This window comes from Cyprinodon variegatus, unplaced genomic scaffold, assembly GCF_000732505.1.
Source record: "Cyprinodon variegatus isolate N-32 unplaced genomic scaffold, C_variegatus-1.0 Scaffold704, whole genome shotgun sequence".
NCBI classification, from domain to species: domain Eukaryota; kingdom Metazoa; phylum Chordata; class Actinopteri; order Cyprinodontiformes; family Cyprinodontidae; genus Cyprinodon; species Cyprinodon variegatus.
The window spans coordinates 299728-325388 of NW_015151157.1; the positions used below are offsets into that span (position 1 = coordinate 299728).

The 25661-nt window shown below is 37.5% G+C and overlaps 1 protein-coding gene across 1 annotated transcript in view; it reads right to left on the reverse strand.

The window, feature by feature from the left end:
* Positions 1–25661, reverse strand: part of LOC107097527 (gamma-aminobutyric acid receptor subunit rho-2-like) — a 51366-nt gene that overhangs the window by 22614 nt on the left and 3091 nt on the right. Inside the window, exons 2-4 of the mRNA XM_015394693.1 lie at positions 21580–21686; positions 2551–2618; positions 2129–2352 (exon numbers count right to left, since the gene is read on the reverse strand). Of these exons, the coding sequence (XP_015250179.1) occupies positions 2129–2352; positions 2551–2618; positions 21580–21686 (399 nt within the window). The remainder of the gene's footprint in view (positions 1–2128; positions 2353–2550; positions 2619–21579; positions 21687–25661) is intronic.

The following is a 25661-nucleotide window of genomic DNA, read 5'->3' on the forward strand; positions in this document are numbered from 1 at the left end:
AAAATCCAGCAAAAGTACAAATAAGGTCCCTTAATGTTTCAGCTCCATCATCCAGAACAATTGGCAGACTTCCCCTTTCTACAACCCAGGGACTAAGAGGAAAGCACTCAGCTGGTGGGAGTGCAGAATGTGGGCATTAATAGATTTGTAATTAGAAGTGAACCAAAAGCATAAAAGAGGGATTTGCTTCTAATAAAATGCAACTCTGCTGTCAAAATAGAACAATATAAAGCATGTAAAAGAATACTAAAGTGGCTTAATGAATATTGGTTCTGCAAAAGAAAAAAAGAAAAATTTTATTATTTCTCTTCTATCTATGGCCTTGAAAGAAGTAAAACCATTGTGAATTCCGATGAAAGTTACAATAATAAAATAAATTCCACTCTGAGCATGAGGAAGAACTAGACATAGTACAGATTTTAGAAAATAAAAAAATAAAATAAATTGAACTTTAATCATCTAACAATGGAGATTGGAACTCTTCATTTAATTCGTTCCCTTTAGACCCAGAGTGGCAGTCTGTGGGAGTGGGTTTCAAACTAACAACCCTGAGGATTTAAAGCCCTATGCCCTGACCACTAGGCCGTTACCCGATAATACAAGCATTTTATAGACAAATAACCAAGAAGCCCTGAAATACAACCTACTTACCAACACAAATAGAGATTGGATGCTAAGATTAAACATTCGGTTTGCAGACATTGTTTTCTTACACAGGAAAAAAAAATGCAGCAGGAGCCATGTTTACATGTGCAAGATGTCATCTTTGCATAAAAAAAAAAAGTTAAAGATGTTGGCAGAAACCGGGCTGCATAGTGATGCAGTGGGTAGCACTGCAGCCTTGCAGCAAGATGGTTCTGGGTTCGATTCCTGACCCGCGGCCTTTCTGCATGGAGTGTGCATGTTCTCCCTGTGCATGCATGGGTCCTCTCAGGGTACTCTGGCTTCCTCCCACAGTCCAAAAATATGACTGTTGGGTTAATTGGCTTCTCTAAATTCTCATATGTGAGTGTGTGCGTGACAGATTGTTTGTCCTCTGTGTCTCTGTGCTGCCCTGTGATACAGTAGACTGGCAAACTGTCCAGGGTGTGACCCTGCCTCTCGCCCATTGACAGCTGGACATGGGCACCAGCACCCCTCGCAACCACAGCCAGAATAAGCATGACAGAAAATGGATGGATGGATGGATGGATGGCAGAAACCACTTATCTTAAAGAGGAAATTGCAAATTGCAGAGCAAGCCATTATTTGCAGGGACAGCGATGTGTTGCATGTAGCACAAAGATATTCTTTTCACAACAAAATACTTTTATGCTACTTCAGCACAAGTATAGTAGGAAAAAAACACTGAACTGCAAAAGAAAATTCAAATGTCCCAGCATTTAAACGCATCATGTACTCACAAATCTACAGGGCTCCTCCAATTCATGAAACCCTGTCCAAACCCTTCCTGTGAGATGTAATCTGATACATGTGTTTAATATTTGTACAAGTCACTTTGTCTGAATAATTTCATTCTGTACTTGTAATTTTTTGAATACATATTTCGAGCACACATTTGCAAATACTTGATGTTACTTTCAGAATGTTATCAGAGTTTAAAAATCATGTTTTACATGTAAAAATACGCAGACCTACTTAAAAACAGGTTTACACAGCTTAAAAACACCCAGTATTAAAGAGGCTTGAGCAAATTGAGTCTGTGTACTCGCCATACTGAGAGGTCTCCAATGGCAGTCCACAAGGGGCTACCAGCCTGCAACCTTTATATGCATCCCTGCTCTAAGATAACTGAATCAGATGATTGAATGACCTCTTTGGAATGCAATCAAATTTATCAAATGCCTTACAAATGATTAATTTATTTGATACAGCTTTATTAGAGCAGGGTTTTCCTTTGATAGACAACTTTTAATCAATTTGACTGTAGGATCTGGTGAACTTTAAAGTGCCTTGAGATGAAATGTGTTGTGAATTGGCACTATATAAATAAACTGAATTATGATTTAGCCTTTAATCTGTGTGAAGTGAAAATGGATCTAATTCTAATAGAGGCTGAAAGTCTGCAAAAACTGAGCTTATTCTTAACGGCTCTTCTTTATGATAATTGAATTAAAGCATTACTGACCTTAGACTGTAGAGGACTTGTCCATCAGGAAAGACACGCAGCATAATGTTGTCTGTTGTCGTATCGTGGATGAAGGACCTCTTAGAGTGGACGAAGAAGACGTCAGGGACCCAGATCTTCTTCACCAGGCGCCCGTCGAAGGTCATACTCTTGTTGGTGCTACTAGAGAAGGACAGACGCTCGTCCTTCCAATAATGTCTGAGGTACAGCGTCATGGTGAAGTCCTGGTGGGATTACAGCTATCATTAGGGACCATGGTGGAGGTCAAGTACTCTAAAATCAAAGTCTGTAAGTTCTAACTTATTTCTCCTTTATTATTTATACATTTTTAAAATCCATCCATCAAAATCCATATGCTGAAACATTACTAATAATCTGTATAATCTGGAAAACAACCCATTAAATGTTCAAAGGTTCCTTACCATATCGACTTCAGAGATGCTGTCTAAGCTCTCTACCTGGACGTCCACACCAACTGCGAGGGCAGGACCTGCAGTAGACCAGAGGTCGCAATGTTATCAAACCGTGCACATGAAAAATATTCTAATGGGAGCAAAACTTCTGTGACCACAAATAGGACGGAGTCAATGTGAAACATAGCCATTCAAATCAATTTCAATTCATTTTATTTATATAGCGCCAATTCCACGTTACAGTTAAACCAGATCATCCAGTCAAATTGATTCAGTTTTCAATCTAAGGAAAACCAGTTGATTGCATCAAATCATTGACTCGAATGCAATCCCTCACACTAAGCATGCTTGTAGCGACAGTGGAGAGGAAAAACTCCCTTTTAACAGGAAGAAACCTCCAGCAGAACCAGGCTCAGTGTGAGCAGCCATCTGCAGAGGCCAACTGGGGTTCAAGGAGACAGAAGCAGAGATAAAAAAAAAGCAGCTATAAAAGGCGGCCCCGTCCAGGAAACACAGCCAGGTAGACAAGCTCCGAGTCAACTCCCATGTCAGAGGATGAAGAGAGCAACGTTGATCTTTTCTATCCCAGTATAACGTTTTGCTCTCTGTCTTTACAACTATGTTCAGTTATTCATTCAGCTACCTTCAGCCAGTGAAGAGGTTTTACTACGATAACATTGCACAAGGTTTTTGGAGCTTCCCTTGTGAGCAGCACAAATGGTGTCTATTAACTCTCATTCAAATGCAGACATTCTTCCACAGACCAACACTCAGTACCTTTGTCCAGCAACGCAAAAGCATTCATAAAAGACTGAACTACCAATAAATATAACTCTCAGGGAAGGTTGCTGCCAACAAAGACATGGTCTCAGAAAAGCAATAGAGGATTGCTGAGGTATTTCATTCAGTTTAAATGCAACAAATATGGAGGAGGTAATTTCAGAGGGTTTTAGGCCATAGACATATTGCAGAGTAAAAACAGACTACATGACTGTTTTCTTGGATGCCTTATAGTGCATTTTCTAACAGAAACGGAGCAGAGGTTTCTTTTAAAAAGCAGGGTAATTGGTGCAGACATGTCTTTTAGGTGATTAAACATTTCTCAGAGCATCAGCCATAGCTGGTTCAAGAAATCCTCATGCATCCGCTACAACAAATTACCAAACAAACAATAAGTGTAAAAAGGCCAGTCCTTCAAACAATGAGAAACATTCAGTTTGATTACGGCTGAACACAAATCTCCCTCAGACAGACTGGGTGTTGTGTTACAGCCAGTTCCTGGGTCCCAGTCTCATTTTTCTGTCTACTCTGGAGTTTGTGGGGTGACAGCTGTGGGATGGTGGAACAGATTGGTGCTAATCTGAGCTGTAAACAGAACGAACCGCCTCCAGCTTTAATCTGCAGCCGCTGGGCCTGGCATGCAGCCTGCCAGTGCTGCGATCAGCCACACCGGCTGAAGCTGACAGTCTCTGCAAACCAGACCTCTGCAGATTGTTTCTGGATGTGAAACACCAGTCGCCATCCATCACTGAGAAATACTATTTCAGCTTCACTAACAGGAGACGAAAGGCAGAGCTGATATTGCTTCAGAGCACAAAACTACTAAAGAGCTCATTTGTCAGCTATTAGCTCAAACTCTGAAGTGATTTTTCACACTTTGAAGAGTTTTAATCCAAAGTGAAATAATAAATCACAGTACAATTGCTTTATTTGATGTTCAGGGATTGACCTGATCGTGTAATTAAATCTCTGCAGTGTTCAGGCTGGAGCTGCAGCTTCTCACACTCGCTTGCATCATTTCTAAAAACAGCCTCCCACAACAAATAAAAATAGGAGGGAATTTGTGCGTTTCAGTGATGCATCCATGGCCCTCTAACCTTTTTATGACGAGTAAGAGATTAGAAAGTGCTCAGTGGCAGCGCTCCCACAGCGAATGTGTCTGATGGCTCTGCTGACTGTCTCTGAGTAAATCAAAGCAGCAAGACGCAGAGCAGGGAATGTTGGGGTGACAGTGTAGAGAGTAAACTTAGCTGATCAAACTGGGAGTCAGAAATAATAAATATCTCAAGCTTTATATAGTTGTAAACATATTCATCAGAGAAAAGCTGTACTGTTTCTGTTCACTGCTCAGCTGCTGAGTCTAGGTCCCATTGTACACTACATTTATTGCTTTTTGAATCGAGTCATTTAAAGTTTTAGAAGCCAAAGGAGGTCAGAAAACCTGAAACCTGACTGGAAATCCTGTCAGAATGTGAAGATCAGAAAATTCAAATGCAAAAGCAGGAGATGGATAGAGTTCGTTAATGAAAATCATAACAAACGAGGGTCTGACATGATTTGTACAAGGTATACCTGATAAAAGTAGGGATTAAACATATCCACAGTTTTCACTTACGATCTGATTCCAACACTTTAATTTGGAACTGTGGATCCTATTACCTCTCCAACAGGCTGCCAGAGCTCTGATTGCTCCAATGTAATCAGCATTTCTTTTGATTTTACTAAAATGCTGTAGTAATCTCCTCTCTCTCTGCAATCAAGTATGCTATGTATGAATGTATCCATGTATATCCCAAAAGACAGCATGAGATTAGCAAAACATCAGAAAAGGAAGTCATTAACACAGTAACCTGTGTTTACAGGGCAACTTCAAACCTAAAAGAAAAAAAAATACAACCATAAAGGTTCAAATTGACTATGTTTTTTAAATATAAGATGAATCCTATAAGGAGGGTAAAATGTACAGCTATTCAAGAGATTTTTTACCTAAATTAAATCTGATATAGAAAAAGACTGAATAGACCAGCCTCTATGGATCAGGCCAATTTCAGTGATACCTGATCTACAGTTTTTTAAAGATCATTCTTCACAATACTTGCTCATACTCTTTGGTCTTGTGTTATCATCTTATTGGTATGATATTTTTCAAAGATTTCCTAAAGCCTTGAAGAAGACATTTAAACCAGACCCACTGGTTGCCATCTTGGGAGGGACAGGGTCTCTGCTTTTGGCTAATACATTTGAGGCTCAAGCTGTCTCTTTGTGGAAGGTTGTGGATAAGAAAATGATTCCACAGATGTTGAAAAGTGACTTTGCACCAAGCTACAGTACGAGATGTGGCTAAGGGAAATAGGGAACGTGTTTAGCCTGGAGAAGATCACGTATCACAACATGGGCAAAATGAAATACTCACATTTTGTCCATGTTGTGGTAAAAATGTGAAGACCTGGGATCCTCTATTCTCCTACATAACAGAAAAATACTGACTCCTGTATTGCAAAACCTGAATGCCTCCCATGCACTGTATTGTCACACTATATCAATGACTGTGATAAATATTTGTCAATATGTGCTCTGTTCTGTGTGTAACAAAAAAAAAAAAAAAAAAAAAATATATATATATATATATACATATATAAATATATGTATATATATATATAAAGATTATTCTTTAGGCTCTAGTAACCTTTATATTTTAGTCTTTGAAAGTAGGTGGACAGCATTGTAAGCAATTTCCATAAATTCACCTTATAAAGCACCTTACTGTATTTATTTAAAGGAATTTCCCGTGATTAGATTTTTTCCCCCCGGATCTTTCAACCATATTTATCAGAGACATTTAGGTAAGAAAGTTCTGCCAACTCCACTGATGATAATGGGCAACATTTTAGAGTCATTTACATCAGAGCAACATTTAGCAAATTCGTAAAAAAAAAAAAAAAAAAAAATGGATGTGGCAGAAAACTACCAGGACCATTTTTTTCCCCTTCTTTTTTTTTTAGCACATTTAAATAGTATACTTAAATATCAGGATACTGCTATTAAACTCAAATTTATGCATCTCTACAATACAGTGGCAGTTAAGCAATTAAGATCCGAAGAAGGTGCTGATTAGAGAACAAGGACTTAAAGTTTGGTGGAGAAATTGAGGCTAAAAGAAAACAAATTATTTATGATTTCAGATTTCAAAACAGATTAAAGGAGAAATAACTCCACAGCTTCCCAACTGCACCCTGTGAGAAGAGCAAAAGCTTTAAGGGCAGAACATATTCTGTAATTATAACTTCATTTAAAACATAAACAAATGAATGCTTTTGTTTTTAAGCAGTAACTTTAGTGAAGTACAGAACACGTTTAATGGATCAATCAGAGCACAGTTCCATTAAACTGATAGTTATGGACTTCACTCCCTCCCTAACTGTGTTCAGTTGCATGTTGTAAAACCAGCAGGATTTAATGTACTCAGGAAGTATTTCTATGAATTCACCTACTTTTTCCTTGTTAAAGAGCCAACATAGGATTTTTGTCTAAAAATAGCTGAACCTTATAATAAAGGTCTTGAAGCAAAGATTGACAAAGCTATGATAAAAAAAACTAACATTACACTGTATTCACTTAGCTAAAACATGTCAAAATATCCAGATGCTTCTTCACTGACTATTTCAAAAGCTGTCCGAAGAGTAATGCTTAGCTTTAGGCACACCTGCACTGAATGTAATTGAAGCGTTGTGAATGAAGACAGAATAAAAACAAAAATGCTGAGAAGACAACGGCTTAGAGCTACTTATGGGAAAGGAAGAAGTGCAGAAAGAGGCACATGACTAAGCTGATCAAATGAAAGCCATTCAACATTGATCTAAATTGTCATAAACTATAGCGAGATCATAAAGAATAAAATGAAAAAAACACCCTAGCGTCTGCCTTCAGCTCAGTAATCTGTTTTTTATTATGTCACGACTTTTGCACATTCCCGTAGCACAGCAGCCAATATCCACTTGGGAAGCAGAGGGAGCAATTCAAACATCATTTCCTCCACAATCCTGATTATTACAAACCCTACAGGACCCTTGTGGTTAAGTTTGGCATTTACCTTTCATATACAACCCTGATTACTGATATATAGGACACATGAGGACCTGGAAAGGCCTTTTTTACCCTGATTGCTGACTGACTCCTCTCTGCTCTCTGCTCTCATCCATAGGTATGCTGCCACCTTCTAATTTGTAAATTTTTTACCTACACATCACAGCACTTTAACATATCTCCTCCATCATGAATAATTTAGATTTTAATCATATGTTTATTTTTCTTCCTTTCTTTTGTAAAATATTAATTAAGCTAAAGACAATATTGTCAAAAAACCTCCTTAATTTCAATACCTTTCATCTGGTCTCTCTAATCACAGTCCCAAAATACCTTTACATGTAGACTCTTTTAAGAACCGGGATGTGATGATGAGTCAATGAAATCAACAATGATACTCCTCTCAAAAAGAGATTTTATGCAAACGTTGCCTTTCTTTAGGACACTGTGTTCTTTTGGGTGCAGAGGGTCCTGAAAACCTTTTATTGATTCTGTTTGCATCTGTCATCTTCTATAGTGTAGTTTCTAAGTGCAGAAGGTGATTTTGTAGCTTAGAGGAAAGTCTGATTAGCTCATCAGAAGGACCAGCTCTGTCCTAGGATGACCTGTCGACCTACTGCAGGTAGCATTCTTGATACTTACCATCTTCTAAACTTTGAGAATTTTAAATACCTTAAATTTGCTCGCATGGCTTATAAAGTACTAAAGGACTTGCAACACCTCAATAAAGGGAATTCGTCAAACTGAAATCCTTTCCTGGCAAAGCTACTCGGTCTACGGTTAGAGAGGACTGTGAAGTGCCCTTCAGTCAGGGGCACTAACATCTGGAGCAGCATCCCTCTCACTATCAGAGAATCCTCCACTTTTAGAACTCTTTCACATTCAGAACTCAGTGAAAAAAAACTGATTTAAATCAAATCAACAATGTGCTCGTTAGAACTTACCAATCTCCTGGTGCATGACTCAGCAAAATGTTAGGATTGAGTGATACTTTGTAAATACCTGTAAATATTTATGCTAATGTCTCTGTTTGAACTGTATGACCAGAGGTGTCAAGTAACAAAGTAAATACTTTGTTACTGTACTTAAGTACACATTTTAGGTATCTATACTTTAATCCATTTCTTCCAACTTCTGAATTATACTCATTACATTTTCACACAGGTATCTGTACTTTCTATTCCTTACATTTTTAAAACAAATGTTACTCGTTACTCTTGGCTTCGGTTTTATGTTTATAAATATTTACTTCACGTCATGTGCTCCATCCAATGCAGATCATTGGCGCCATCAACATTCAGTGAAAACTAGAGTCATATAACGCAAACACTCATTACTTAGCTATTCGTCAAATTTGTGCGACACCAAAGGAAATCATCAGAAGCAAGCAGGTGTTCTTCAATTTGCAAACGAGAATTATCTATGCCATGCAATGTCGGATTTAGAAAAAGATGGAGACCAATAAGAACTCCTTCATCCTTGGCCCTATCTCCAAAAATGTTTCGAAATAGTCGAAAAATTGAGCTTTCAATTCATATAGTGGCATCTGGCTGTTTTTTTTTTCTTCTAAAGGTTACTTAATACTTTTATACTTTAAGTAGTTTTTGGAGCACATGCTTTTTCACTTTTACTTGAGTAAAGAGGTCAAGTTGATACTTCAACTTTTACCAGAGTGTCTTTTAAACTGCAGTAGTTATACTTCCACTTAAGTAACAAATGTGTGTACTTATGACACCACTGGTATTTTTACTCTTAAAATAAGATAATTAGATAATATCCACTTGAAATAATATTTTTTTTCTTATTATAAATGTAAATTGTCTTGTTCCATTTGCAATTGCCTAATGTTTGCAGTGCTTTCACATAATCCTGGAGGAATATCACCCCAAGTCTCCAGAAAGCTTTCAGTTGGACCACATGAGAAGCTAAGTGGTCCGTTTGAAGCCAAAACCCTGCATCTTAATCAGATTTAAATCACTACTTTGACTAGGCCATTTCACCTTTTAAGTAGCAGTTAGGTTATGTGAACGCTGTGTGGGATTTAATGGCCAACTCAGTTTATATAAATAAGGGTGTTTGTTTTTAGCGATGTGTCCCATTCAGTTAAAACATACAAGTGTTCTGCTAATTAGATGGAGGAGTTTGAAGAGAAAGGATGTGTTTTTAATGTTTTGCCTTAGCACTCAAAAAAACGCTAATCTATCAAAACACTGCAGCAGCATGTTCATTTACAGAGCTAAATAAGCTTATACTATGTATGAAAATAAAAAAAATCAGATACAACCAAAGAGACAAATAAATAACGAGAAAGTATTATTACATTTGAACTAAGTTCTATTGTTATGTCAGAGTTGGTACAAGCTGAAAACATCATTGAAAGAACAACAGATTGCTGTTGTGAGTTTCCATCACCAAGGATATTTCAAGAGTAAACGACAGCAGCCTTTGATCCAAGCCTGGTTTTACTGCTGGTACATTTTCCTCTCAGTAAACGCTGTGGTTTGTGAAAACAGCAGCATTGCGTAATAGCGTGACTACAGCCATCAATCGTAACACTGTCCTCCTGTTTGGATGATTTTTTTTTTAGCTGACACGCAGCAGCTAGTTTTTCCCTTTCAGTCAACTTGTCAACAGTCAGACTCTCCCTCTTCTCACACACACACAAAAAAAAACACTGCTTCCTATCGGCACATGTGATTACTGATGTGGAACAACTGTAGCTCAGCCACAACCATGGCTGACCTCCAGCTCCCCAGATTAGGATGGTGGCGTGCAGCAGCTGGTCACTCTTGCAGGAGATATATGGTGATGCTGTATCATCAGCTGAGGCAATCAGAAACCTAATCTGACCATATGGTTTGCATCTGTATAAAGACCACTACTTTTATAATGGGAGGTACAGCAGGGGAATGGGTACCCTGTACCACCTTGAAGCTGGATATGAAAAGCAACAACTTCAATTAAAGAATTTTTATTAAACACAACAATCTGTGAGCATCAGCAGATGATGTGTACAGAATGGGCATAAAAAACACCATATTCACTGAAAACCGTTAGAATTACAAACAGAGTTCGCTTGCTGGTCTGGCTGCTCACTCCACTAACAGTGCAGTTGTTTTTGGTGGCTGGGGAGGATTTTTTGCATTTCTTTTCATGAAACCTGCATACATTTCATGTTTGAATGACCTTAAATAAAATGAATTAAAAACGGCTTACAAACAATTTCTAACAATGTTGTGCTGCAACTGGTTTAATTTCCAAAAGGAATGAAAACAAGAGTAAAACCAGACAGAATGTTCCTCCATCACAAATCCGCCTTTCAACACCAGTACAACAAAAAAGAGACAAAAGGATATGTCAGTATATGTCACACAGCGAGAACTCGATATTATAAAATATTCATTGTAACCAGTGTTACTGTACAATATATCATTTAGGTTTTAACAAATTTAAGACATGAGAGTTTCTAGCTGAATGAGAATAAATCAACTGTCAGATACAATCATGAAAACAGATAAAAAGCAAACAAGTAAAGGCTTTAATGCTCTGATCATCAGATTCAGACACAAAAATAAGGAGGAGAAGCAAAAAGGACACAGCTGATAAAGCATAATAATACACTTTGATTAGACATGTTTGGTCATCATGGATGGATGGATGGATGGATGGATGGATGGATGGATGGATGGATGGATGGATGGATGGATGGATAATGCCCTAAAGATGTTTATTTATGGAGTTTTTTTACTTGTAAACTGGACTACCGGTACTTCAATTCCCTCTTTAGTGTGATTGACAATAACCTGCCTTTTCATCTTCAGCTGGTTCAAAATCTAGCTGTCCGTTTGCTAACTACCACAAGACGATATGAAAACATGACCCTAATTTGTATTCCTGCCATTTACTGCCCATTTTTAAAGGAATTGTTTTAAAGATTTGGCTTTTAGTTTTGAAATATCTAAGTGGTCTGGCACATCTTAGACAGATTATGTCATTTTGTACACACAAGTGTATACAAAAGGAAATTTTGTTTAAAACAGCTCTAGACAATTTCATTTTTTAAAGTGCAGCCTTGAAAACAGTAATAAATACATACCTTTCAGAGCAGGGGTCTAAAGGTCATTGTTATATTGAGCCACTTTGACACCATCAACTCTTTCAAAGGGCTACTTGCAGCTTTATATATATAAAAACCTTTGATTTCATCATTTTATTTACAAAGAATATACTGCTCTGGTAGTATAACTTTACTCCTATGCATGTTACAGTTGTAAACACCTTGTACACTTCAAAAGAACCTTTGGTTTGTTTTTCTTTTTTATCCAAACTAAACCCAGATTTAATATTTGGCACATTTCAGTTTGGGCTGCTAGGCTGCACAGTGGGTATCACTCTTGCTTTGCAGCAAGAAGGTTCTGGGTTCCATTCCCGGGCCGGGGTCTTTCTTCATAGTTTGCATGTTCTCTCATTGCATGGTTGGGTTCTCTCCACTGGTACTCCGGCTTCCTCCCACAGTCCAAAAACATGACTGTTAGGTTAAAGGGCTTCTCTAAATACTCAATAGGTGTGAGTGTGTGTGCATGGTTGAGTATCTCTGCATTATTCTGCGACAGACTGGCAACTTATCCATGGTGTGCCTCGCCTCTCGTCTATAGACTGCCGGCGATAGACACCGAGACCCTGACAAGGACTAAGCGGGAGAAAATTAATGTTTATATTATTGATCTTTTTAAAATAAAGCAATTGAAGTGATTATTTTCATTGGGTAGAAAGCCCAGCACATATAGAGGAAATCTATCATAGAAGTCAGGTGTGCTGCATTTCTGTTCTTGCGCCGTTAATTTTGCTAAATCAGTATGTCAACAGCAGTCATTTCAAGTCAGGTTAACAAAGTACTGTTTCGAGTTTTGATACAACATCAATGATAATGTAAGACCATCATTAAATAAAAAATATAGTAAAGCTTCCTTTTGCTGTCAGTAAAACTGAGCCGCTGGAAGAAAGAGGTCTGGATTAACAACTGAGCTCCAGATTTACAACTGAAACACTAAAGCATTTCTTCTTCTCTTCTGTCCTCATCTCATCACAGATGAAAAACTGTAAGTTCATGCAAGACTTCATACTCTGTTGAAATTTCAAAGTTTCATATTATGTGCCATGCTTTACTTATGTTTGGTTGATGTTTTAAACTCAAGAAAATCTTCTGTGCTTTTTCAGAATCGAAATACGTTTTATTTACCAAGTTGGTTCATTCAACAAGGATTTAAAGTTCATTTCGGCTTTGTTCTTATTGAATACATTTTAAGACAAAAAATACAAATAAGGGAAAACATAAATATTGCTCTTTCTACAAAAGGGGTCATGGTTGAATTGTTGCAAATAAAACATGTATACATGTGGGTGGTCTGGTGGAAGGAACTATCTCTATGTTAACGCCCTGTAACGCCAACCTAAAATTAAAAGTCAAACAGTCAAATTATTGATACACTTGAAGTAAATGCATAGAATGTCACATACAACAGTGAATAGAATATGCGGGGTGAAAATGAATGAATTCAGAGGTGATGGACATGCATTCATATGATGAATGATGGATAAATGTTGCATGATGGTAGGTAGACCCATTAAACAAATAGGGGACATGAATCAGTCTCTAAAATGCAGTAATCCCCACCACTGAGAAACAAACCACTGAAATTTTGCAGTCACTTAACGGAAAACGAGTTGGGACGAGGACAGACACTGAGAGACGTAGCTGAGGGGCTTTCATCTAGTTCCTTTCAACCAGGATTAACAGCAAGCTTAATGTGTTATTTTACTTGGGATTAAGAGCAGTAATACAGCCCACATGTACCCTCCAGCAGTCACTCAGACTGAAGCAGAGCTTGTTAAATATGTCCGTCTATGTCCACCTACATACATGCGCAAAAGTCCTAAGTTACATGCAGCGATGATGAAGATTATCTCTAGTTGCATAATGGGACACGTTCCTACACTGTGTGAAGCCATATGATATGTGTTGACTGGTTTATCCTCTGAGTTCAGGAACCTTTGTCTCTCTGTAATATTTAGAGGTCAAAGTTTAATAACTACTAAACAAAGTAATAAAACAATATGTCTTAAAATCTGTGCAGGCATTCAGACTGATGGTCACATCCAGGGATGCTTTCACAAAGAGATTTTTAAACTTGGCCAAATAATGTCATGCAGTTGCAACAGAGGCAGAATCCATCAGTATCCTGCTCATCCTGGAGAACAGAAAGCACAAAGAATGATCCTCACTGTTTTTTTCCCTGACCACATTTCAAAAGGCACCTGCATCCCTTTACTACTCGACGTGGCCCCGCATGACACTCTTCAACTATTTTATCTTTTGATGTAACTGCTTACTTTGTTTTTTTCTCTTCTTCTTCTATTCAAATACACTCTTTCATCTATCCTATTCTTTCTTTGAGTACACTGGCACACATTCACACTGAAAACACTCTAGGATTCACACAAACTGTGCTGAAATGAGATGTTTTTCCTTTACCAGGATCCCAGGATCCAGAATAGATTTAGGTGGCTCAATCCACTCCAAACCACGACTCAGTGACGGTAAAAAGCATTCCAAATATTTAGTGTGAAACCACTTTGAAAGTCTGCTATATCTGGTAAGAGCCACATAAAAAAAACTATTGAAGTAAAGGAACAATCAGAATAGTACTGTGATTAAGATCAATCAAAATAAAACTGGCGTCTGAATGAGATAATTGATAAATGCAAAAACATTATCTAAGCAGTGTCCATCTGTGCACTTGTTTTGATCTTATCTTTTACTGTACATTGAGGCAAACAGACCTGAGCGGACATTTATGTGGAGGTGGAGGGAGCTGCGCTTGGCAACACAAAACCTTCAGGGATGTTAATTTCCTCCCTTTCTCTCATTATTCAGCAAGAGGGGTGCTGAGGCTGTAGTTAAATTATGTAAAGCAGTAACTTCTGCTTTCAGAACCTGGCGCTAGTCCATTCTGGGCATTCAGAACAATACCAGCCAAAAAACGTAGGCATTTCTTCTTTTATTTTAATTTGCTTTTCACCACAACCATAAGTAAAACACAGCTTCTGACAACTCTGTGGATGTCAGATTGCTTGAGCCTGCTGTAAGCAAACACAGGTTATAATCAGATTATTTGAGTTTGAGCTCAAATAAATGGTGTATTTAGATGACTTCTTTCCTTTTCATCTAAAAACACTTTAATCCCTTTAAATATATTTACACATGTTAACTTAGTTACTGACATGCCTATGTCAAGTGTCTAGAATATGTTCAAAGAAAGCAATCTGTTCAGATGCTGAGAATAAAAAAACAGATTAAAATATGAGGAGAAAAACTTGAAATGCTTAAAATATATTTAGTTTAATCTGAAGCTTTTGCAGTTAAAAAAGATATATTAAAGAGGAACTAATTTGTATAAAACTAGAGTTTATTTTGATTTCTCAAAGCAGCAGAAACGTGGGACTAATCTTAAAGAAGTGTTCCTTTGTGGACTTTCATTTAGGAGTGTTTGGGTCTTCAAAAAGATTCTTATGAAGTTCTGAGGTCTTTGTGGGCCCGATTCCTCTGCGAACTACTTAGCTTTCAAGTATTTGTATCATCGGTGAGTAGGTCTTCTTCCCCACCAAGGTTCATAGACTTCAGAAGGACGACCCCTCATTTCTTGTCTGACATGAGGGCGTATCTCAGAGTCCAAACTTTTCCCTCTGAGCAGACCCAACAAGTCCCCTTTGATTGCTCAGCAAACTGACAAGAGATGCTGACTTCTGAGCTGAAAAACTTGGAGCGAGTCTTCTGAAGTGCCTCGCTCATGAACTATGTTTAGATTCAACTCAGCCCTCTAAAATCTAAAGAAACGCAGATTAAACCAGAGTGTATGAAGCATCTTCAGATCGCACTCTGAACAACACCACTGGGACGTTCTGAAAGCATCTGAAACTGGAGTTAAAAGGCATAACGATCGAAGCTTGTGACACTGTCAGCTGGAAAAAAAAGCTCAGAGTCTGTTTTCTTGGTGATAACAACAACAACGCCAATGGGAGGCAGGGAGGAAAGACCAGGAGGAGGAGGGAGACGTGGAAACATCAAAGAGGCCAACATATCACAGGTTCTGGCAATAGAGGACCTGTGGGCCGCCTGACATACAATACTGGATATTTGACACCTGCAGGTCAGCACAGGTCCTGACCCAAATAAAAATCTGGCCTTTGTGCTGGTCATCTCTGAGATAGCTGAGGGAGTAAATGTAATTGATTTGTTTTAAGGTTTAATTTACTCTCTATTTTGGGGCTGTTTGTCTATCTATCTATCTAGAGTATACAGATAGACAGAAGATAGATCAAGAGTTGAATAAAAAACAGTATATAAAAATAACATTTTTTTTACCACTGTTTTTGTATACTGACTTTAGCTAAGGAGGATGGGTATTTCTACAAGCTTCCAGAGATGGCAAAAGTACTCACTTTCCGTACTTGAGTAAAAGTACAGATACTTGTGTAAAAAAATACTCTGGTAAAAGTGGAAGTACTGATTAAACTTCTTTACTCAAGTAAAAGTAACAAAGTACAGGCTTGTAAATTTACTTAAAGTATAAAAGTAAAAGTAGAAACCACTTTTTTCATGCCGTTGCCTACATTTTAAATGGATGTCTGCCAATAGGACTAGATCTCCGTTGTGTTCATTTTCAATCATCTCGTCATCCATACTACTATGCTAACGCCACCAAGCTGCAATGATTTACGGCGAATGAATACCGCCGAATCTGTCGATTCATCTTGTAGTGGTGCGTCAAATGCAACGTAGATTCCCATCCAATTAGATTGAATTTAGTATTGATGACTTGAAAAATAATAACGGTAACTCCATTGAAATGATTCAAAACTAAAGTAACGACCCAATTTTTTAAAATGTAAGGAGTAGAAAGTACAGATATTTTTGTAAAAATTTAAGGAGTATAAGTAAAAAGTCGCAATAAAAATAAGTAATAAAGTAAAGTAAAAATATCAGAAAAATCTACTTGAGTACAGTAACGAAGTATTTGTACTTCATTACTTCCCATCTCTGCAAGCTTCTGATATATTTGCCCATTCCTTCTGACCCATCTAGGAGAGTGATGTGGATTTTTGGTGCCATCTTATTTAGAAATTTTAAGCCCTGCCCACAATTTTTCCATGGGACTGAGATCAGTGCTTTGTGATTGCCTCTCAGTTACCTTGCTGTCCTTGAGTCACATTCACACAATTTACTTGTTTGTTGAAGGTCAACATGCCACATGCAACAACATTTTCATATTTTTTTTCGTAAATCTTCCAAAAACAACACATTTCCACGCTTGTTCATTCATAGAAATGGCTTTTGAAGATGAATAAGATAGATTTTTACCAGTTTGGAGATTGCAGTTCTACTGACTGGGAGCTGAGCAGAATGAAAGGACCAGTAAAAGCCAACCAGAGCTTTAAATGCTTTGGTTGCACTGTCACAGTAGTAAAAATAAAAAGCATTTGATCTAAAAATGATGACAAAAACATGTCTAGCAAAAGCAAGACAGTCAAAGAAAACTGCTGCTGAAGGCAAGAGGTGAAACATATTAAATGTTTAATATGATCATCAACCAACATGAGACAACATTCTGCTAAATCTCCTTTTAATACACACACACCTATAGGCCTACTGTAACCAGAACACGTCTGGCATCCCTTCATCGCACTCTCTCTCTCTCCTATACAGCGCATAATAAAAATGTTAATAGCGCATTCAATGAATTCCGATGGGCCCAAACTAAAACATTCCACATTTTATGTAATAACGAAGCCAATGAACTGCCACTGGGCCTTATTGTTGGAAAAGAGTCAAGCAGAATTTTATTCTGAACTTTCTATCTATTTCCTGTTCTAGATGTTATTTCAAGCTTGATCTCACATAGAGATAACTACTGACTGTGCTTTTTTGTTTTACTAAATAACAACAAATTAAACCAGTGTCCGATGGATACCTACAGTGATTTGTGAAAGTATTCAGCCCCTTTGAACTTTTCTACCTTTTGCCACATTTAAGGCTAAAAAACATAAAGATTTAACATTATTTTTGTGAAGAATCAGCAGCAAGTGGGACACAGTCATGAAGTGGAACACAATCTAGTCGATTTTTTAAAACTTTTTTTTACAAATAAAAAACTGAGAAAAAATCCCCTGGGTATTTCTCCATCAGTTTTGCACATTGGGAGACTGGAATCTTTGTTCGTTGTTCTTTGCAAACCTTAGTGAGTTTGGATGGAGAGTGTTTTTTTTAGCAGTTTTCAGTTCTTTCCACAGATTCTCAAATGGATTCAGGTCTGGACTTTGACTTGACCATTCCAGCATCTGAATATGTTTATTTGTGAACCATTTCATTGTAGATTTTGCTTCACAATTTTCTTGTTTGCAGATAAATCTCAGTCCCTGTCTCAGGTCTTTTGCAGAATCCAACAGGTTTTCATCCAGAATGGTCTTGCATTTGACTCACTTCATCTTCCCATCAATTTTAACCATCTTCCCTATTCCTCCTGAAGAAAAGCAGGCCCAAACCATGACGCTGCCACCACCATGTTTAACAGTGGGGGTGGTGTGTTCAGGGTGATGAGATGTGTTGCTTGTGCTGATTGTTGTCCTATGAACAGAGTCTCCCCCCTCAGCTGTAGATCTCTGCAAATCCTCCAGAGCGACCATGGGCCTCTAGGCTGCATCTCTGATCAGTCTTCTCCTTGTATGTGAATTTAGAGAGACACTAGGTCTTCATAGATTCACAGTGGTCTGATACTCCTTCAATTGTAATGGTATTGCTTGCACAGTTCTCCTTGGCATGTTTATTAAAATCCTGCTTTAAACTTCTCCAGAACAGCATTTAAGACCTGTCTGGTGTGTTCCTTGTTCTACACGATGCTCTCTGAGACTATGACATAACAGGTGTGTTTATACGGGGACTTGATAACACACAGGTGGATTCTATTATCATCAGTCATTTAGGTCAACATTGGATCATTCAGAGAACCTCTCTGAAATTCTGGACAGAGTTTGATGCACTGAAAGTAAAGGGTTCGATTCATTTTTCACACCCCACAGTTTTTAATTTATTAAAAAAAGTTTGAAATACTTGAAATACAGCAGCTGCGTTTTCACCAATCATCAAATTGCGACTACGAAAATAAAATGGTGAAAGCCTGCAATTTTGAAAAAAGTTTTGTAGAAAGGTTTTTAACCCTTCAATGGGTTTTTTCACATTGAAATTATTGTATATTACAAAACTGTAATAGAATCGCTTTTTCGCATCACGCGACTCCCATGCTCTGTAACTGTACCTTACTGCCACTACTACAGTGATGAAAGATATGACAGACAAGGAATTAATGTAAACTGTGCAAGTTTTCTTCTTTTCTTATCATTTCATATTTGGAATGTTTTCTAAAAAGGAAGCATTTTTTCTCTGTGCTTTCATATGTGTTGTGAAGTGCACTAGACCCTCCAGCAGCAAAACATAATGCATACTTCACTTCTGGCTTGGTGTTTCAAGGCTTTCTCCTTCTTCCTTGGAATGTAACCTCATTAGAATCAGCCACTTCACATCCATGGTTGAGCATTATTATGGTGTTTATACTCACATAATAAAAATTAGTGTTTGGGGAGTTCCTTTAAAATATATCTACAGGTGTTTTTAAAGTTTACTCATATAAAAAGAAACCCCATAAATTGAAACTTAAGAAAGCCACTGAATCATTATCCAGGCTTTTTCAACAAATTTAAAGGTAGAAAACCCTGAGCTAGCGTCAGACTCTGACAATTCGAAAAATTTATATAATTTGGAATTTATCTGTCAAGGTTTGGTGGAGGTTTTTGAGGACCCAAATGAAGAGATGAGGAGGCAGAGATAGGCTTGGCTGATTTAATTGAGGTTCCAGAGGAACAAAAGCAAAAATTCAGGAACAAAATAAGAAATACAAAAAACCAAGGGATGCCAGGGAGGAATAACTCATTGGGAGGAAGCAATAAAGCAAAAAAAGCAACAAGAAACAAGCAAAGAGGGAGTGCAGAGGTGGTCTATATATGGGGAACAGAACAAAGAAAGGGCTAATGAGCTGATATGGAGCAGGTGTGAAAAGAAGTAACTATAAGGGAGCCAAGGGGAAAGGAAACTGGCAGAAGGGGGCAAAACACTGCTTATAAATGACTAGAAAAGGGCAACAATGACACAAAATGAAAAACAAAAAAGATTACAAAGAAAAACAGAATGACTTAAATTTAAATGTAAATGAAAACTCAAAAACTCCACAAAGGGCAGAAACATGACATTATCAATGCAACCTCACCTAAAACAGGGAAAGTTAAGTTTAATAGAAAACGACTGAATAAAGATGAAGGTATCTTTCAATATAGTTTAGGTAATTATATGGTATGAACTGCATTTTTTGGATAAAATCACCCAACTGTTCTTCTCTAAAGGATAATGTCTGCCCTACTGGGCTTTTTGCCTGATCTTTGACTGATTTAAGAGTTTAAGTGCTCTAGGTCTTTCGCGAGCTGCAATTAAAATATCTACTTTGTTTCAATGTGAGTGACAGGACTGTCTCTGTTTTACTGCAGACCAGCTTGGATGTGATACGAATCATCAGAGCTGAACATAAAAACTCTGAGATCAGCTGCAGCAGTGCAAACAGATGGAGGATTAGCGTCAGGGAAAAGGTCGGAGCAGCAGACGCTAATCTGTGAGTCAGAGAACGGGTCCGATCAGGTCAGAACCATCAGGAACTGCAGAGAATTCCGGATGAGTATTCGATAATATCCGAGTAAAAGATCAAACTGGGTCAAAACAAAGGGTGGTTTGTAATTTCCTTTGTGCTAATTATTCATCCTTCCACTGTTTTGCTCTCATCCCCAGCTGTTAGCTCTTCAGCATTCAGCGGCATTTAACACTATAATTTTCAGTCTGTCTCTGTTTTAATTTTCTAACCTTTAAACAACACAAAGTAACTTTTAGCCACTAGTAACACTAGACCTGTAACTCACCCCCCCTGAAAACTACTTGAACAACCTCACTGTTGCAAAATTAAACCGTTTCCCTCTGTTTTGAATTCTGATAACAAACCACTTTGGACCAGCAGATTGAGAAGTCATGGAGTTACTTGTAAAGACCAGACCATGTTCATCCTTCCAGGTTTGATCCTTAATCAGAGAAACAAAAATATGGCAGATCAGGTAAAAGTCATATCTGTTTTGCTGGTGAATCGCAGCTTTAGCGTAGTTAGTCTCATGTCTTAAGGGGAACTCATACTACCTTAAAGCGACACTATTTTAGGGATGGATCCGACCTGTGCAAGCTACTGTACACAGGCAGGTTTTTGAGAAGAGCAAAGCTTATGCCATGTTGCTTTTTCATGCTTCACAGTTTCAGCTGGGTTTTGGTCCTACTCACAACATAGAAAACATGACACTAGAAGTGTAAGGCCTGAAGAGATTCTCCACACACATTTGCACCTGTAATTTACGTGACATTTATCTCTATAAAGTATTGACCCAGGGAGAGAAACATTAATGCACACCAAACCTTTATGATCTTTGTCTTTAGCACATTTTGAAAACCATGTATACTTTTGTCTTTCAAAATGACTCTTTGATATGAATAAAATCTATCAAAGATAAGTGTTTATATCTAGATTATTAATTGTAGTTTTATATCCTATAAATAATTTCTTTTTTACTTTCTTCCGAAGTGTGCCTTACATCCATGCTGTTTCAGAAATGAGCTTTTGCTTTCTTTTTATCTTGAACATCTTTCATTTTATCTGAATATGCCATCTTTTTTAACTACTTCAAACTGTTTTTTCTTTAAGATGTAGCTTTTGTTTTTGTTTTTTGTTTTTTTCGTATTTATTTTTTTGTCTTGTATGCGTCTCTATGCTTTTATATGACACCGGTGAGTTTCCCCACTTTATGACAATAAAAGATGTTTCATTCTTTTTTTTAGGTCTGCTAAATCTAACATTTCCCAGGAACTGCAGGTTCTGCTGTGCCCTTCACACTATTAGGCATGTGATTAAAAAATCTGAAAATGGAGAACTTGCAGCTCACCACTAGATTCCTCTCAAGGTAATACAGCCCCCCCCCCCTTACCTCCAAATGCCGGTCTCATTGTGAAGTCATGATCATCTACTTTGAGAAGCTGCTCCGTCTTGGTTTTCCTGGACTTGGTCACATCTGGAGGTTTCTTTGGCAAAGCGCTGCAAGAAGAAAAGAATAGAAATAAGGAACAGAAATAAAAACAACAGCAGAGAAGGTCAGGGGAAAATTATTGGCTGCTTTTTCAGCTTCTCTGATCCTAGCAAAGAACAGAAATTGTTTTCTCCTAGGATGGATCTCCAGCTCACATTCAGCAGCTTGGGGCATGGTGAAAATTCCAGGAAGCCTGATCTCCAACAGGGTGAATTACTCCAGAGTAAAATTACAGCAGATTTGCACAGCATTTCATCACAAATAAGGTTACTGTTGCAAACTTTATATGCAGTCATCAGATAATTTATCAGCTTGAAACCATGAAAGTTGCTGGTTTGAAAAACAAAAACAACCAAATCGAAGCAGCAAGTCAAAAACCTCAAGCTCCTAAAAACACTTGTGAAGACATTAACTCTGAAGAGCTCCTTCAAAAATAATCTTTTAATACGAAGGAATTTCAATGAACTCAGCAACATATTTCTATTATTAAGGAAAATATTCATGGAAATGTTTTATTCTTTTATTTTATTTTATTACAGGTATTTAGTTTGAACTTTACAGGTAAATCAGCATCCAATTTTGCATACATCATCAGATACTTTTAACAGTTTCTTTCTTTGTTTATCCCTTTTTTACAGGTATTGAGTCTCTTTAAGATATTGAATCTTTCTAAATATGTTCTTAGATAATAATATTAAATTTGGCTCGATTTAGGATTTTCCTCTGCCTGGAGGAAAAAATGATGATCAAGAATCAGTTGATACAAGTAAAAATCTATAAATAAAAATAAAAAAAAATCCATGGCAGTAAAGAAGCGAGGGGAAATGCATTGTTTGACTTCATCAGTACTTTGGAGACAGATTCTTGAGCAGCAATCTGCATACAGTTTACAGCAGTGATGATTATTGTAAAAGAGTTTTTTACACGCCAAAATTATTTCTGTAAAATAACATTAACCGACTCTGTGCTTTAAAAAAAGTCCTTTTCTTTTAAAACCTGTATGTGAGCTTGTTGTTTTCTGTATTGCACCAAAAGTATCACTGATGCTGCAAGCCTGCTAGACAAGGCTATGAATGAGGTTGTCAAGTTTATGGTGGGAGATGTTTAGGACAGGGAACCAAACTCCATTAAGTTAACATGTATTTCACATCCCTGTGTTTGGTGCAAACTGTCTTTAACTGGTTTAAGTGAAGCTGCATGTAAAAACCCAACTTATCTCTTAAAATATTAAACAATTAGCTTTATCCTTTATTTGCCCAGAAAAGATAGAACATTCAAAGAAACTGCATCTGTTTTGCCCTGAAGGGATTAATGACAGAGATGCACCGATCCAATACCTGGATCGGATATTTGCTCTGATAATGACTAATTACTTGGATCAGATATCTGTGATCTGACATCAGATCTCTGAGCTCCGATCCATTGTGCTTCACAACTGTTCTTCTTTGTGATGCTTATTTGTTAAAAAATAATATTTCAATCTGAAAAACTCACTCAAAGAGAAGAGACAATTGGGAGAAATGTATTGATACAATCACTTTGTCTTTGGCGCTCAGACCTCGGCAGGAAATATAGCGCTTAATTTTGATAGATATGCATGAACAGAAGAAAAGAAAAGGGCTGTTGGAGATAGATGAAGTTGGTCAGTCTGTAGACTGCTGGTTAGCGAAACGGTATGCTGAGCTTTATGGGGAGATCCGGTAGACTGCGTGAGCTGATACTGAGCTTCACTCAGGGACCTAGAAGATGGAAGTCAAGTTGGATAACACAGGTTGAGAGAACCTGTCCATGATGAGCAAGCATGAAGCGACAGTGGAGAGGAAAAACTCCCCGTTGGGAAGAAACCTCTGGCAGAACCAGGCTCAACATGGCGGTCTTCTGCCGGACCGGGTAAGAAGAGACAGGGAAAGCAGTAAGAGTCGAGGAAGAATGACACTCCGATGAAGCTTTAGCTACAATAGTGGAGGAGGGACTGAAGGTGGGTTGAAATGGTGTCATCTGAATAAAGAGAAGAGCGTATCGGAGGCCTTTTAAGATGAACTTTGAATGCCGATTGGCTTTCGTCGAGGTGTGGTTCAAGGCTGTTTCGCAGGTGGATCTATGAAAAGCAATGAGTTTCTTCAGTTGAACCTCCACCTTGGCCCTTAAAGTACATTTATATCTGTGTTAATTTGGTACCTTATTTTAACAAGGTTTATATTAAAGATAAAGCCCTCATTCAAGTATCAAGATACGGCCGATATTGTCAGCTCAAGTCAGTATTGGATTGGATTAGAAAACACTGGATCGTTGTGTCTCTAATTAATAAATTCTGCTTGAATGAAGACCACTGATCTGATTCTTGTTTAATAAGACTTGTATTCTTCCATAACAACTCCAAACACTGGCACACAAGAAAATCCCATGGAGGAAATTGAAGGGAAATGACAGAATTGTTTGATTGTCCCTAAATGATGTCCTGGATCTCACATTTTCTGCTGGAACAGGAAACCTATGATATTCAGCCTCTGCAAGATCAATTTCAGAAACATGGATGAAACTGGAGCCAGAACATCAGAAACTCCTCCCTCACACTATCTTTATGAACTTATTGAGCTGTTGATGTCAGACAAACAGCACCACATCATTCTGCCCCCTGCAAGCTAAAAAAATGTAAAATGCTGAACTGCTGTCAGCATAATACACTTCTTACCACTGAAATTATTTTATATTCATATTATGAAATACATAGTTTGCATAGCATTAGTTATACAAAGAAAAGGCATAACACTGATTAGATTTGTTGCCTGTGAGTACAAGTTCTGCAGATTAAACCTGAGAATCCTGCTAGTAGAAGGCATGATGAGAATAAAAAGCAGAGTATTTATTTCAGGGAAAGTTTGCTTCCATCAGCTTCAGTTTGTTTACACTCAGCTGCTGATAATCCATCTTACTTATACAATTATTATAGAAGCTGTTTCAACAGGAGCCCAAATGTTCTCCTGATTTTAAGAACTCAATAAGTCTGCAGCAGCAGCTCAATTTTTCCATGAAAATTCCTTTGAAACATCACAAACTGCAACTCGAACTAGAAAATATATCTCTGAACTCAGCGTGTGGATTTGATCAATATTTGTATTTATGAATAGAAACAGTGACGATCATCAGAGACTCAGATATGTTTGAAATCTGCTAAGGAAGATGGGTTGCAGAAAATCTAGTGACTATGCAATTTAATGTCTTTCTTTTTAAAGAAAATGTATACTGATTATGTTTATTAAATTGAATTAAACGACATTGTAACATAACAGAATCTAACTATGAAATATTGGCTATTTTTTATAATTTACTATATTTTATTGATTTGATCATATATTTCTGGATAAGTATTGCATTTTTTGTAAAGTGCATTACTATCATTCCTCCAAGGTGCTACTACTTAAGTGGACAGATAGAGAAAAAATATTTGAAGGAGAAATATTCTCCATGCTGTAGAAGAAAATCATTTCCAGAACTCAGTTTTAGTCTGCACAAAGCAAGTGTGCTTATGCTTCATAAATAAGTTTCCACTCTCTAAAGTGCGGCTCTGTTATCACTGGTAAAAGCTCACCTACTCTTAGTAGAAAGATGCCACATCAAAGTGAGCTTGTTACAAAACTGAGAACATCCTCTGAGGGCTAGAGGCAAGCAAACTAGTCAGATGTTCCTTGTATTGACAATGATACATCCTATAAACTGTGAGTGTGTCCGGATATTTTTAGAACACCTAAACCTGGAAAAATGTTGGTGATGGATGAATCAGTGATGATTGGGTGGATCGAAACAGCCTGCAGACTCAAACAACTAAATATTAGATAGAAACAAGGAGGTTGTTCTGGTTAAAAACAATAACAAAGTCAGCAGCAGTCTGATCACATTTTAGACTGAAAATATGTGCTAGCACAGCATACAAACAATTTAGTTTGAGTTGTTTGCTAAAATCTGCTAAAACTGAGGATATCTGA